At 37.2% G+C, this 15,686-nt stretch overlaps 1 protein-coding gene across 1 annotated transcript in view; it reads left to right on the top strand.

The window, feature by feature from the left end:
* notch1a (notch receptor 1a) overlaps positions 1–15,686 on the top strand; it is a 34,037-nt gene that overhangs the window by 4,494 nt on the left and 13,857 nt on the right. The window contains exons 3-16 of the mRNA XM_082140505.1: positions 5,024–5,286; positions 5,375–5,713; positions 6,561–6,683; positions 6,774–7,007; positions 8,273–8,428; positions 8,515–8,700; positions 8,776–8,889; positions 9,010–9,123; positions 9,789–10,022; positions 10,111–10,221; positions 12,860–13,198; positions 14,282–14,395; positions 15,257–15,376; positions 15,466–15,618. Of these exons, the coding sequence (XP_081996631.1) occupies positions 5,024–5,286; positions 5,375–5,713; positions 6,561–6,683; positions 6,774–7,007; positions 8,273–8,428; positions 8,515–8,700; positions 8,776–8,889; positions 9,010–9,123; positions 9,789–10,022; positions 10,111–10,221; positions 12,860–13,198; positions 14,282–14,395; positions 15,257–15,376; positions 15,466–15,618 (2,600 nt within the window). The remainder of the gene's footprint in view (positions 1–5,023; positions 5,287–5,374; positions 5,714–6,560; positions 6,684–6,773; positions 7,008–8,272; positions 8,429–8,514; positions 8,701–8,775; positions 8,890–9,009; positions 9,124–9,788; positions 10,023–10,110; positions 10,222–12,859; positions 13,199–14,281; positions 14,396–15,256; positions 15,377–15,465; positions 15,619–15,686) is intronic.

The raw sequence follows: 15,686 nt of genomic DNA, 5'->3' as shown, positions 1-15,686 counted from the left end.
GTGAGACTGTTAGTCGCATTTCTCTTCATTGAATCTTGTGAAAATGTAATCTAGGAAAAGATTGCCATATTCTTTGTCACCTTTACACTTTCAAGTTCAAAATAAAATTGAATTTTGATTGCGAGGGATGTTTGTTTGGTGGTTCCTAGTTTATTATAGATGGTTGCTATGATTTTCCACCTTTTTTTGATGAAAACATGCGTTTTTGTCTGTGCATAAGTTGCTTCCATAATGTTGAATTAAAAAAATAAAGGTTCTTTATTGGCATCTATGGTTCCATGAAGAACCTTTAACATCCATGGAATCTTTCCATTCCACAAAAAGGTTCTTAATGGTGAAAAAAAGGTTGTTTAGTTTTTTTTTTCACACTAAGAAAACGGTTCAACGATGGTTCTTCTGTGGCATCACTGTGAAAACCCCCTTTTTAACCATTATTTTTAAGAATGTGAGGTTGTTTACTGGTCTGATGGTTCATATAGCTCAGATGTTCAGTGCAGATCTATGGGGTTTTTCTTTTCTTTCAAGTTTATGACCCAGAGTATGAGCAATAATAACAGTGATAATTGCATGAATCAGTTTAGCAAAGAAGAAAGGAAAAGAGAGATTTTATCTGTTGTTGTTGCTTGCGCACAGACATTCAGTGGGGGTCAAACCCTGAACATCCTGTTGTTGTGATGATCCCGACAATAAACAGGAAGAGCAGAGATATTTTTTTATCCCAGAAATATCTCATCTGGACTTTGACGCCTTTCCTGTGTGGTCCGAATCTCAGCCTTGGGAACTGTTTGTAAATCGCCAGTGTTTGTGAGTGCGTAAGCGTGTGGGGATTTCTCTGGCTTGTTGCATCTGAATTGAGGTCGGCGCTGCTTGAACTTGTTAAAGTTCACATGAACTTCTAACATTTAGTAAGAGGATGTCCTAGTTAAGTGTTCCTGTAATGATCTTTGATGACACAGGCTCATTTATAAAGCAAATGATCTTCATGCGAAGTTGTGAAACTCTAACAGTCTATAGTCATACTAGATTACATACTCTTTCTATAATAGGAAACTTGACCTATTTGGGTGATGCCATATTAAAACCACTTATTTCAAGTATTTATAGGTGTGGTGAGAGTTATGGAGGTGTTATGTATTAGCGAAGGCTTGTTATGTATGCGCGCAGCAGTGTTGTTATTATCTAAGACAATTAAAAATCACTTTTGTTAATTGAAATGAAACGAATATTGGATGAAGAAATTCAGTTTGAAAAACTTAAACACAATTTTTTAAATATTGCCTTTGCAACTAACTGAAATAAAATAGGTTTAAGTTTGAGTGCTAAAATAACTAAAACTGAAATAAAATAGTTAAATAGAAATATATAAAAACAAAACTTTAAAACATGATATAAGCAGACAAAATGACAAAAAATCGAAACTAAAATTAAAATATAAAAACAATAGCTAATTCAAAATATTAATGCATAGGCCTACTATAATAATAATAATAATAATAATAATAATACTAAAATAACACTAAGTCTTGTAAAACATCCATTCACCATGTCTATGGTCATTCAGATTAGCGAAACATTTTATTGAATTAAATAGTATTTTTAACTATTATTTTGTCTTGTGTTAATTCTTCTAAAGGCAGGATTTCACAAATCATTAGTGCACTCTGTCTTTCTAGAAGTCAAATGTTCCTGATTGTATCCTGATGATTAGAGAATGTCAACAAGTCCAACCCATTCCATGCTTTTCCACATTTTTGGATTTGGTTTTCCTCGAGCTCAGTGCTTTAGTGATGTATATGAATGCAATTGCAAAATGTGTGTCATAAACGCAATTCATAATGCAACAAGGTCCCTGTGTGTTTTTGTACGTTTTTTTCCGGTATTTGAACATCGTAAAAAGTTCTTTGACTCCTGAACATTCCACAACACACCTGACATCAGTTCTGGAACTGTCGGAATGCTGGAGGGTGGGAAGATAATTGGAAGCGTGGAATCAGAATTCCAGAGTTGTCATTTGAATCCTGGAATGCCGTATGACCTTGTATCGCTGGTTGTGGTTGGATTGGTGACAGCTTTTGGCTGGGCATTTTAATGATGGCGAATCTACTGTGTGTGGTGTGTTTTAAATGCATCATCTCTAGACGAGACGTGTGTGTGTGTGTGTGAGATGTTGTGCATTTCCAGAGTTATTTGTAGAATGAAACACTGTGTGTGAGCAGGAGACTGATCGATGTGATGAACATACGGTTCTAAATATGTCCTCGCACCAAAACCGTGTGAAACAGCTCGTGTCTGGAAGCATGACTTCAGCTTTTTTTTACCTTTTGTTGAGTAACTTCTGCATTATAATATTTCACTTAAACTCTCACTTCCATGTCATGTGTCTGGTTTGTTTCTAATGTGTGGGTTTGCATGCACGGTTTATGGTTTAGCGACGTGCTTTCCTGCAATCCTCTTCTCTGAACTGAGTTTAAACCCGTAACAAGAGTTCAAAATCAACTCACTAAAGCTCGGTTTTGTTGATGTAAGTGAAGTGAGCGACTTAAATATAGTTAGTTAACACATTAGTAAGCTCACATGAACTAGCAATACGCAAAATATCTTTGACAGCATTGATTCATCTTTGTTAATGCTAGTCAATAAAAATACAATTCTTCATTGTTTGCTCATAGTAGTTAACAGTGCATTACCTCGTGTTAACAGACACATCTTTTTATTTTAAAAATGTATTAGTAAATGTAGAAATGAGCATTTAAGATTAACATTTGCTCTATTTTTCATTGTTCATTCATGTTTACTAATGTTAGCAAGTGAAACCTTATTGTAAAGTGTTACTGATATATAATATCTGATAAGTTCACTGCTTGTTGTGGCCACCAAAACACAAACTGACTCAAATTGATCTGTTTGATCGAAATGTCTCGTGTTTGCAAAGGTGTGAACCGTAAGAGTGCAGCTCTGGAGGCCAGACGGAGAAAACGAAAGTTTGTTGTTTTGATTCACACTGAGGGGCAGGAAGTCTGCGGTGTGAAAACACACACACACACACACACACACACACACACGCACACACACTTGCACAGAAGGCCGTGGCAGCAGCAGATGGTAGACCAGCCCACTGGAATGGGGGGGTCTGTTGCCTGCAGTCACAAATGTGCTCAGGGGTCACAGGTCACCGCAGCATCTGTTCAGAGTCGAGTCTCACACACACTCCTGCTCTCGGACCTGTTGCCTCGACGGGCTGCAGATGACTTCTGCTGCTGCCTCGGGGGACAAAGAGAGAGACTGCGTTAATGCCTCAAGTAAACTCACACACTCATCTGCGCCTGCAAGTGTTTGCGTTGGGATGTCTCTATTATTAAACTACTGCATGTGATTTGCAGTTGCATTGTGATTATGGCTACCAATGAACATATTCACTAGATTTGTTGAGTAATTTATTTTCTACATTTATTTTTTAAATATTGCTATTTTTTAGATTCATATATTTTTTTTTTTTAGATCTCTATATATATATATATATATATAGTATATTTATAATTTTAGTGCAATTTAATTTATGCGCGTGTGTATATATCACACACACACATCTAACATAAATGTTTGTAAATATAATAAATTTGACATCACTATGAATCGATTAGACCGCACTAATACATTTATTTCTATTCATTTCATATTTTTGTTTAAATTACACTGCAGTGCACTACATACAATATTGATATCTTTAAAAAGTTATGTAATATTTTGTTACTACATTTATGTAGGTATATAACAATATATACATTTATTACATTTTTGTTTCCATTTTATTTTTTTATTTTAAAGAGCAATAAATTAATTAAAATGCAATGCGCTACATTTTCAAAATAAATGTAATATAGGCTATTCTTGGCCAAATTTCAGTGTTAATATCTACAGTGATGTGTTTAATAAAGACAAAACGAATGAATGAAAGTGATAAATATGGATGAGAACAAATGTCAATCGAGATTCTGTGCAGATAAAAGTGAGATTTCCAATAGTTTGGAAGGGGAGGAGTTTTCTCTTCTCTTGGGAGCTGCCTTAGTGACCTTATGCCACTCGCCATGGCAACAGGCTTTGGGGGAGGGGCAGAGGACAGTGGGAGGGGCCTGCAGCACAGCTGCTCTTATTTATGCACACACCTGCTGCAGCACACACACACACACACTCGCATGAATAAAACACACTGTATTTACTAAATATTTTACTTTTGAGTTCACATTTTGAAATTTACTTTAGTGGCTGTTGAAGAAAGTGTTCAAATGTGTCATTTGTATGTGTCCAAATGAGAGGGAGAGCATGTGACACTGTGTGTGTGTGTGTGTTCTTGTTGTTCCTGATCGCCCTGAGGAATTCAGATGAGTTAGAACAGTGTCTTTCTTTCACACACTGTTTATACACACACACACACACACACACACACACACACATACGTTTACTCAGCCAACTAAATAAGAACATATCATAGATTTCTGCTGTTTTTGTATAAATAACCCTGACCTGAAGCCTAAAAGAAAACATTTGTTTGTATAAATAAATAAATAAATAAAAACAAATAAAATAAATGCATATAAATATGAATAAATATATAAATGCATAAATATGAATGCATTCATAAATAAATATAAATAAATAGATTAATAAAAATGAAATGCATATAAATAAACCTAAAAGAAAACATTTGCAATTCTAGAATACATTTATTTTATTTATAAATATAAACAAATTAAAATAATGCATATAAATTAATATAAATGCATATATATATATATATATATATATATATATATATATAAATAAATATTAATATAAATAAATGGATATTAAAACAAATTATGCATCTAAGTAAACCTAACCATAATCCTAACAACACTTTTGCATTTCTAGAATTAAAAAAATAAAGTTTTTTAAATAATAACTGTTCACTTGGAGACTTTGTCATATTTAGCTCACTGTTATTCTCAAAGAATAATATAAACTTGTGTGCATTGTGTTTCTTTAGGTGTCCTGCAGACTTCGTCGGCCCCAAATGTCAGTTCCCGAACCCGTGCAGCCCGTCGCCGTGCCGTAACGGAGGCGTTTGCCGCGCACGGACGCAGGGGAATGACGTGGAGGTGACCTGCGACTGCGTCTTAGGATACAGCGATCCGCTCTGTCTGACACCTGTCAATCATGCCTGTATGAGCTCCCCGTGCCGTAACGGAGGCACCTGCTCTCTGCTCACGCTCGACACCTTTACCTGCCGCTGCCCACCTGGATGGTCAGGTATGTACACTTACATCACCCAGACTAGATGCTCTTCCTTGCGAGTTGGAACATAAGTTAACCTCTGCTTTTTCTTTTATGTGCATAGGTAAAACGTGCCAACAGGCCGACCCGTGTGCGTCAAACCCCTGTGCCAACGGTGGTAAATGTTTGGCGTTCGACTCGCACTACATCTGCAACTGCACTCCTAACTTCCACGGCCAGACGTGCCGGCAAGACGTGAACGAGTGCGCTCTCTCTTCCTCCCCCTGTCGTAACGGAGGCACCTGTATAAACGAGGTGGGCTCGTTCCTCTGCCGGTGCCCACCGGAGTACGCTGGCACACACTGCGAGCGCCTGTACCACCCGTGCCACCCCTCGCCCTGCAGGAACGGAGGGACCTGTTTACAGACCAGCGAAACCTCCTATGCCTGCACTTGTCTGTCAGGTAAGTGTGCCTATTTGTGTGTCAAGTTTGCCATCTTTTTTTGGGGGGTTGGGTTAACAAAAAAACTAAATAAATAAATCTATTTAAATATATGTTTAAATACACGTATTTATCATAAAAATATATTTAGCTAATGCAAAAAACAAAGGAATGAATAAATAAATATATACAGTGTGTGTGTGTGTGTGTATATGTAGATATATATATATATATTTATATATATATATATGTATATGTATGTGTGAATAAATGCACAAATATTTTTTTTTATAAATATAAAATTAAAAATATGAATAAGTATAAGCATAAATGAAACAATATTTTTTTCAAATTTACTTTACATTTAAGTTGAATTTTATAGACATTATTTCTATTTCAGGTGCATTTCATTTCAGCCTACAAAAGTTTTTTTTTATTTTTTTTTTATGTTTTATTGAACACCAACCATACAAAGTGTACACAATGTGAAACAGTACTTATAAATATGAAACAGTGCTCACATTTTTTTTCACACTCCCCCTCACCTCCCCACAACACACCATCTCTATCCCCTAAGCCTACACAAGTTTAATAGTTTTAAACCCATATATAAATACAATAAAACAATATAAACAATAATAATAGTTTTGTAAACAATAGCTTTTGTCTTAGCAGAAGCTGATAACCCTGCATGTGCTCAGTTACTCATTACCAGCATGTCAGTCTTGCATGGAATGCGGTGCTTTTTTGTTGTAGTTTATATTTAATCTCAATGAGTGACCAAGAGCACTCAAGCACATAAACGCAATCCGTATACGCTCTCAGACTCTTTGATGTGTATTAAATGTGAATAATTTGTCTCTCGCAGGGTTCACGGGTCAAACGTGCGAGCATAACGTTGACGACTGCACCCAGCATGCCTGTGAGAATGGAGGCAGGTGTATAGACGGCGTCAATACGTACAACTGCCATTGCGACAAACACTGGACCGGTACTACTTAGTTATACTTTACAATAACAATAATAATGCAATGAAAGAAATATTTTGTCTCACCTCGCATTTGACCTCTGACCCCTTCAGGTCAGTACTGTACGGATGACGTAGACGAGTGTGAACTCTCGCCTAACGCTTGTCAGAACGGAGGAACGTGCCACAACACCATCGGCGGGTTCCACTGTGTGTGTGTGAACGGCTGGACGGGCGACGACTGCAGCGAGAACATCGACGACTGCGCCAGCGCTGCGTGTTCCCAAGGCGCCACATGCCACGATCGAGTCGCATCTTTCTTCTGCGAGTGTCCACATGGACGCACAGGTACGTTTGTTTGTGCAACTTTCTTTTCTTTTTTTTCGCCATCTTAATTTTACCCAACAGTGTTATTTTAGTATTATTTATATTCTTTTATGGTTAGAGCTTTTGTCATGTTTCGGTATGAAACGGCTTCACAAACAGTCTTTTCAATGATCCAGTATCATTATTTCTGTCTTACAAAAATTCTTATTATCACAGAAGTGCTGGGATAAAAGTTTACAGTTCAGATATTAACTCTGATGTTTACGGTAGCGATCAAAATAGAGCAAATCACCGTTTGAATTTAACATGCCGCTTCAAATAACAATTGTGTTGATTACTTTATGTGACTGAAATTTTTTATTTGTTATTGAATCATTCAATCAAGAGATTTGTTCAAAAACGCTGATTCATTTAGTTATGAAACAAGTGAAGTATTTAGGAGTGAGTCAGTGAATCATTCATTCAAGAGATTCGTTCAAAAACACTGATTCATTCAATAATGAAACAACTGAAGTATTTAGGAGTGAGTCAGTGAATCATTCATTCAAGAGATTCGTTCAAAAACACTGATTCATTCAATAATGAAACAACTGAAGTATTTACGAGTCAGTCGTTGAATCATTCAATCAAGAGATTTGTTCAAAAACGCTGATTCATTCAGTAATGAAACAACTGAAGTATTTAGGAGTGAGTCATTGAATCATTCATTCAAGAGATTTGTTCAAAAACGCTGATTAATTTAGTTATAAAACAAGTGAAGTATTTAGGAGTGAGTCATTGAATCATTCAATCAAGAGATTTGTTCAAAAACGCTGATTCATCCAGGAATGAAACAAGTGAAATCTTTGAGAGAGTCATTGAATCATTCATCCAAAATTTTTTTTTCCAATATTCATTCAAATTAATAAAAAAAAATGTAAATAGACTGCAGCAGTTAAGAACCTCTAGTAAAGTACGAACCTCTAGTAATGTACATGTTATTTTATTTAGTTGTCTGTTCAGAATCGTGATCTCTATTTGAAACAAAAAAATCATTATTCTCATTTTATCAAGAATCGTGCAGCTCTAATTATAGTATTTATTAGTATGTTAAATGAGCTTTTATGTGTTATACTGTTATAGTATTTATTTAATTATTCTAGTATTTATTATATTAAGTTTTCAGATTTAAGTTGTCTATTTCTGTTTAATTTTATTTTATTTCAGTGACCAAAAATCTTTAATAGTTAATAATCTTAAACATCGTTAATAGTTTCAGCTAACAATAACAGCACTGTTACCCACAGGTCTTCTGTGTCACCTTGATGATGCCTGCATCAGTAACCCATGTCAGAAGGGCTCAAACTGCGACACGAACCCGGTGAGTGGAAAAGCCATCTGCACGTGTCCGCCCGGCTACACAGGATCAGCCTGCAACCAAGACATTGACGAGTGCTCGCTCGGTAAGAATCGCATATGATTGGTTGGAAAGAATTTGAAATGCTGTACGATTATTGCGTTACAATAATGTTTGATTCATGCATTTTAGGTGCAAACCCATGCGAGCATGGCGGACGGTGTCTCAACACTAAAGGCTCCTTCCAGTGCAAGTGTCTCCAAGGCTATGAAGGCCCACGCTGTGAAATGGACGTTAATGAGTGCAAGTCAAACCCCTGCCAGAACGACGCCACCTGCCTCGACCAAATCGGTGGATTCCACTGTATCTGCATGCCAGGTACGGGTCTTTTACCATTTACCTGCATCAAAAGCACAGCACCGCTGTTGTCTGACTGATTGTTTTGATGTATAGGTTACGAGGGTGTGTTTTGTCAAATAAACACCGACGATTGTGCATCACAGCCTTGCCTCAATAATGGAAAATGCATCGACAAGATCAACTCGTTCCACTGCGACTGCCTCAAAGGTAACTTCACAATATTTTAGAGATCTGATCATAAGAATTAGCCACAGTTAGGTCATTTTATAAATGTGCATTGTAGTTGAGCAATCAAAATAAACAAGGCATGTATTTATTTCTCTCCAGGGTTCTCTGGGAATTTATGTCAGGTGGATGTGGATGAGTGCGCCAGCACACCATGTAAAAATGGCGCTAAGTGCACAGACGGACCAAACAAATACACCTGCGAATGCACTCCAGGTACACCTTTTCCAAGTCTTATTCTGTATATTGTAGCAATTGTTTCTCCCATTTGTAATGTGAATACTGTATGTAAATTACCTGTATTATGATTGGCTAACCTCTTCGAATAGGAAATGAGTCACTGGCAACATTCTAAATATGGAACGATGGTTGTGATGTTTTCTTGCAACATCTTTCTGACCCTTATACTTCCCTACTATATAGTTTGCGAAAAACTGTAACGCCAATAGTATGTCCGAATACATGGTATTCGAAAAACAGTAGGTAAAAAGTAGCGGGATGATCTACGGCTTCTGCCGAGATTCTGAAGGACTCATTTGATAGACACTTTACTATCCCATGAGGCCTCGGGAGAGGAGTTGTGAATGGAAGTGAAGCACTGCAACTGAATCCGTAGGTCACATGACTGTGACATAATGGCGGATGTAGTGCATCCAAATTTCATTTATACTACACATGCATACTATATAGAACATACTTTTTTTAAAGGTCATGAAGTTTCAAACCAAATGTAATACCTACCATATAGTATACGATTTCGGACGCAACATATAAAAAAAATTCCATATGCAAATTACCTGTGTTATGATTGGCTGTCCTCTTAGAATAGGAAATGAGTGTCACTGGCAACATTCTAAATACAGAATGTGGGTTTTCTGCAGGTTTTGCTGGCGCTCACTGTGAGTTGGACATCGACGAGTGTTTGTCGAGCCCTTGTCATTACGGCTTGTGTAGGGATGGCGTGGCCTCTTTCACCTGTGATTGTCGCCCTGGATACACCGGCCGCCTGTGTGAGACCAACATAAACGAGTGCTTAAGCCAACCGTGCCGAAACGGAGGCACCTGTCAGGATCGAGAGAACTCGTACACCTGTACCTGCCCTAAAGGAACCACAGGTAACACATGCACACACATAAAAACCCTTGCGAAGTATGACGGTGAGTACATGATGACACAGTTATCATGTCGTGATTGTGACCGCAGGTGTGAATTGCGAGATAAACATCGACGACTGCAAGAGTAAACCATGTGACTATGGAAAGTGCATCGACAAGATCAACGGCTACGAGTGTGTGTGTGAACCCGGATACACAGGTGAGTCAGTGCAGCATCTGTGTATGTGTGTGAGAACAGGTGGCCAGCGAAGTGCAGAGCTTGTGTATCAGATAACAGATATGACTTAGGACAGAGACTGCCTTTCCCAACTGGGACACACACAGGTGTGCTTTACATTAATGCTTCGGCCTGACTGATCACAAGAGTGACCCTTTTTATGTTGTATTTAAGGAGAAAGGTACAATAGGCTTCGCTAAACCGTGAATATAGTCACGGCTAAAGGGCGGCCAACATACAAACATTAAGGACACAATCACATTTTTTTAATTCAAATATTCCACCTTATTTCAGACCCTTAGAATTAAACAGCCTGTTTGTATCTTAAGAATTCAATATGTAAATTTCCTGTATTATGATTGGATAACTTCTTCGGATAGGAAATAAGACATTGCCAACCTTCAAGAAACGGTCATTTATTTTATTTACGGCTGATGTTGCCCACACTCTTCTTCTTTTTTTCTCGTAAAACGTTTTCCAACCTCAATTTAACAACTTTTTCTCCTATAAAATAGCATTAAGTGCAAATCTGTAATGTTAAAAAGTTAAAAAAGACGTAAACTGCGAGACGTTAAAAAAATGTTGTAGTATGCCCCAATACTGTCAAACATAAGAACATTAAGGACACAAATTGTCATTGCAACTTTATTTTATTAAGGGCTGATATTGCCTACAATCCTTTGTTCCATATAAGGAGAGGACAGTTCACTTTTCAACCTCAATTTTACTACTTTTTCCTACTAAAATAGCTCTGAATGCTAAGCTAAAAAAGCATTATCTCCCATTTCGTGCTGCTTTTTGTGTATATGGATTATAAAGCATGGCCTCAAAGGCCTTATTGTTTGCTACATAATAAAAATGAATTAAAACAATCCCTGAAATGTAAACCAAAGTTAATGGTTAGCAGTCTATGTGTGTTGCGCAGTAGGTGAACAGGTGTCCTTTAGCATCACTGAACAATTTGAGCAGTGCTATATGTATTATAGCAAGTATTACACTCAGTATAGTGTGTTTGTGAGAGAGAAACTGCAATAAAGTCCCATTGTTGTTAGAGAATCAAACAGTTACCCATTACCCTACAGAGAAGGGTTGTGTGTGTGTGTGTTGACGGGGTAATTGTTGTTCGGCCGTGTGTGAAATAGGGTCTGTCCTTTTGTATCTGCGAACAGCCCTCTGTAGGACCTGCCCTCCCCCCAGCGAGTGTGTGAGGGGTGTGTGAGCGGGTCTGAAAGACGGAAAGAAAGGAGGAATGAAAGAGCACAAGAGGGTGGAGGAAATCCTTTGTGCATTTGGAGCAGGGCTGGAGATTTGGGATGGGGCCCACACACACACACACACACACACACACACACACACACACACAAAGGCAGACAAAAAACAAGAGGTCAACACACATATGAGTCCCGAGGAAAATTCCTTTACTACTGAGTGTGGTTTTGGTTTTACATGCGTTTTAATTTATTGATAGTTTTAAGGTTCAAACTTTTGGATGGATCACTGTAAGACTCTTTGGAGGGTATCATCTGATATATAAGATGGTCAATTAGGAAAATGATTGACAGGCTTTTCTCCACACATATGAATGCAATATGAATGGCATTTAAGTTGTTTATTATCATGAAGATAATGTGATATTCACCTTAGACACCTTAATGTGATATTCACTACTTGATATCAATTTAACCTCCTTTACAATCTTAAATTAGGTCAAACTTGGTTGTTTTTCAAGTTTCCTCAATTTCTCAGTTTCAGTTCTGCTGTTGTAACTAGGGCCACTTGTGTATTTTGCTATATTTTGGGAAGCAATGACAGTAAAAACTTTCTAGTGTTACAAACAATTAAAAAAAATATATGATTTAGCCTGTTTTCAAAATTGATAATAATAATAATGAGAAATATTTCTTGAGCAGCAAATCATCATATTAGACTGATTTCTGAAGGGATCATGTGACACTGAAGACTGGAGTAATGATGCTGAAAATTCAGCTTTGATCACAGGAATAAATTATATTTAAACATTTTACAATAGGCAATACAAGTTTATTTATATAGCACATTTCATACACTATGGCAATTCAAAGTGCTTTACATAGAAAATAAGCACAAAATAAAAGCAAGGGAAATTAAAACAGTTCTAAAAGGAATGAATTCGAGTAAAATGAATTAAGGTAATAAAAAGATGATACATAGAATAAACTTCTCATCTGGCAAAACACCGGTGTATCTTATTTTGCATATTTCAATTTCCCCAATTAAGTGGTTTATGTTCATTTGAGTTCAGTTTAGAATCAGAAGGAAGAATACAGTGCAGTCAGTCGGATGTACAGTGGATACTCTGAGATTTTCCCATGATGGTCAGTCGTGATGGTTAGTCGTGATGGTCAGTCGTGATGGTCAGTCGTGATGGTTAGTCGTAATATAAACAGTTAGAATACAAAATAGTTATTTTAAATGGCAATAATATTTCACAATATTCCACTCATGCCCCCTTTTTACAACCAAATCAAGCCCATTCTGAATTATTTCACACTGAAAGTTCATTTTTGCTATTAAAAGCAAGTTGCATTTTTCAGTTGTCTGTCTTACACACTATTTTAATACATATTGTTTTTCCTCACAGGCTCGATGTGTAACATCAACATTGACGACTGCGCGATAAACCCCTGTCATAACGGTGGCACCTGCATCGACGGGGTCAACACCTTCACCTGCCTCTGTCCGGAGGGTTTTCGAGACGCCACCTGCCTCTCTCAGCACAACGAGTGCTCCAGCAACCCCTGTATTCACGGCAACTGCCTGGACCAGATCAACAGCTACAGATGCATGTGCGAGGCCGGCTGGACGGGACGCAACTGCGACATCAACATCAACGAGTGTTTGTCCAACCCGTGTGTGAATGGAGGCACCTGTAAGGACATGACCAGCGGCTACGTGTGCACCTGCAGAGCTGGCTTCAGCGGTAAGACGCGGTGTACCGATTCACATGCTATTCTTCCTAAATAGTATACAAATGCATTAGAAGAACTACTCTGGCAATGCATAATATCAAAGTGTGCATGCTTTTTTGGGCTGATATTGCACACACTGCCCTGCACTGAGTAAGAGTAAGAGACGTGACCGTTCGGCTTTTTCTACTAACAATGGTATTGAATGCAACGTCAAAACAGCAGTTTTTAGATGTTTGAACCTAAAAGTTTAGCAAGAAATCTTCAGATGATTCATTTAGCTAGCTAAGCTAATGCTTACGTGTAATCGCCAACAGAGGGTTTGTGCAATTTTACTTAAGTTTTATAATATTGTATGCTTAGATTTTGCTGCCATGTCAAAATAAAATTTTATTTAATATAATGTATCTAGATAAATCTTTGTAGTCTAAAATGTCAAAAATAATACAATTAAAATAAAAGTAATGTAATTTTCAATACATTTAAATAGAATTTAAATAAAATAAGTCTAAATTCACTCAAAAGTATGCAATTGCCTTCTTTTATACATTTGCTGCTGTTTTGCATACTACAGGTATACAGTGTTTGATGACAAATCGTATGCCAGTTTGGCCTGGATTGAATAATATTTTCATTGGATTTTTTGAAGTATGCATGCATGGTTTTCGGGCTTAATTAAAATAAATAAAATGAATAAATAAATAAATAAAAATTAATCATTTAAAAATAGTTATATTTTATTATATTTTTCAATACATTATTAAACTAAAATAAGTCTTAATACACTCAAAAGTATGCATTTGCACACTTGTACTTTTTTCTGCTATCTATCTGTCTGTCAGTCGTTCAGTCTGTCTACAATCTTTTCTGCTATGTAAGAGAGATAATTTTTCTACTAAAAATGCACAGTTTTACTACATTAAATGCAAAATCCAAAAAAGCAGTTATTAAAAGGATTAAGTATAAGGAATTTAAGCTAATTATATTACACGATTGTATATCCTAGAATTTAGAAAGAAATAACATTGTAACACCACACACTCAAAAGCATATATTTTCAGACTTTTGTATTTAACGGGGTGTTTTCTTGCGTTTAGGTCCCAACTGCCAGACTAACATTAACGAGTGTGCATCCAACCCCTGCCTGAACCAGGGCTCCTGTATCGACGATGTGGCCGGATTCAAGTGCAACTGCATGTTGCCTTACACAGGTACAAACACACACACACACACACACACACACACACACACACACACACACACACAAACTTGTGCTCAGCTGAACTATTTGCCACCCAACACCCATTGTGCAGCTGTTTTTTTTTTTATTATGAAATGGCAAACTTTGCAGAGGTGTGCATAAAATTATCTGGGGATGTGAAATAACACCACTGTGTCGAGGGTGGCTACTCAAATAGGTCTATTTCCTGTTGGGCCTCTTCCTGTTTCCTGTTGAGGCAAAGAATTGACAATAGAAGGAAACTCCAAGTGACTTCCTGCTATGGCTGGTCACAGTGGAAACTGATAAGGAAGTGCCTGCAGGAACTGAGCTGGAAAAATGAGGCAATAGAAGAGCGAGACTGGAAAAACAAAGAAAGATTTACTTCTGTGCTGAATCTATAGGCTTTTTTCCTTATTTTCTGCACTTATTTCTGTGGGGAAAACCTGCAAAATTCTGCAAGATTAGTTTAAACATGGTCAAATGTTTACTACACTTTTATTGGTAGCAGGACACACATTCAAATGAGCTAAAATATTTAATAATTGAACATTCAAGGAGTGTACCAATGTGCCTTTTACTGTATCGTTCCCATATTTTAGTATTATTGATACTATTATAGTTTTTACTAATATTTGTAAGTTTTTATTTGTTTGTTTTTTATAAAAAATAAAATAAAATGTCTATATAGTTTTTATTAGTTTTATTTCATTTCAATACTTCAGCTTAAACTAAAAAAAATTGATTTGCCTTGGCAACTGAAATGAATTAGTTAACATTTTATTTAATGATGATAATCCTGACCTATATATCTTTTGCATCCATTTTGACACTTTCTCAATGTGTGTTTCAGGCGAGGTGTGTGAGAACATTTTGGCTCCCTGTGAGCAGCGTCCTTGTAAGAACGGAGGCATGTGTCGCGAATCGGAGGATTTTCTTAGTTTCTCCTGTGCTTGTCCTGCTGGATGGCAAGGTAAGAGTGTGTGGGAATTTGTTTGAGTTTCATGCTCTCTATATGACGACCCTCATCATCATCATCATCACTACACTCTCGCTACACAGGTCAGACTTGTGAGGTGGACTTTAACGAGTGTGTGAGGAATCCTTGCACTAACGGAGGGGTGTGTGAGAACCTGAGTGGTGGATACCAGTGCCGCTGCAACCCCGGATTCACCGGAGATCTGTGTGAGAACGACATTGATGACTGTGCGCCAAGTAAGACATGGACAAACCCAGACAGCATTTTTAGCCATCATAGTTTGTGGTGCCCTTTAATCCTGCCT

The sequence above is a fragment of the Leuciscus leuciscus genome, assembly GCF_965113295.1.
Source record: "Leuciscus leuciscus genome assembly, chromosome: 16".
In the NCBI taxonomy this organism is placed as follows: domain Eukaryota; kingdom Metazoa; phylum Chordata; class Actinopteri; order Cypriniformes; family Leuciscidae; genus Leuciscus; species Leuciscus leuciscus.
The sequence above is the reverse complement of the archived record's forward strand: the minus strand, read 5'-3'. Positions and strand labels throughout refer to the sequence as shown.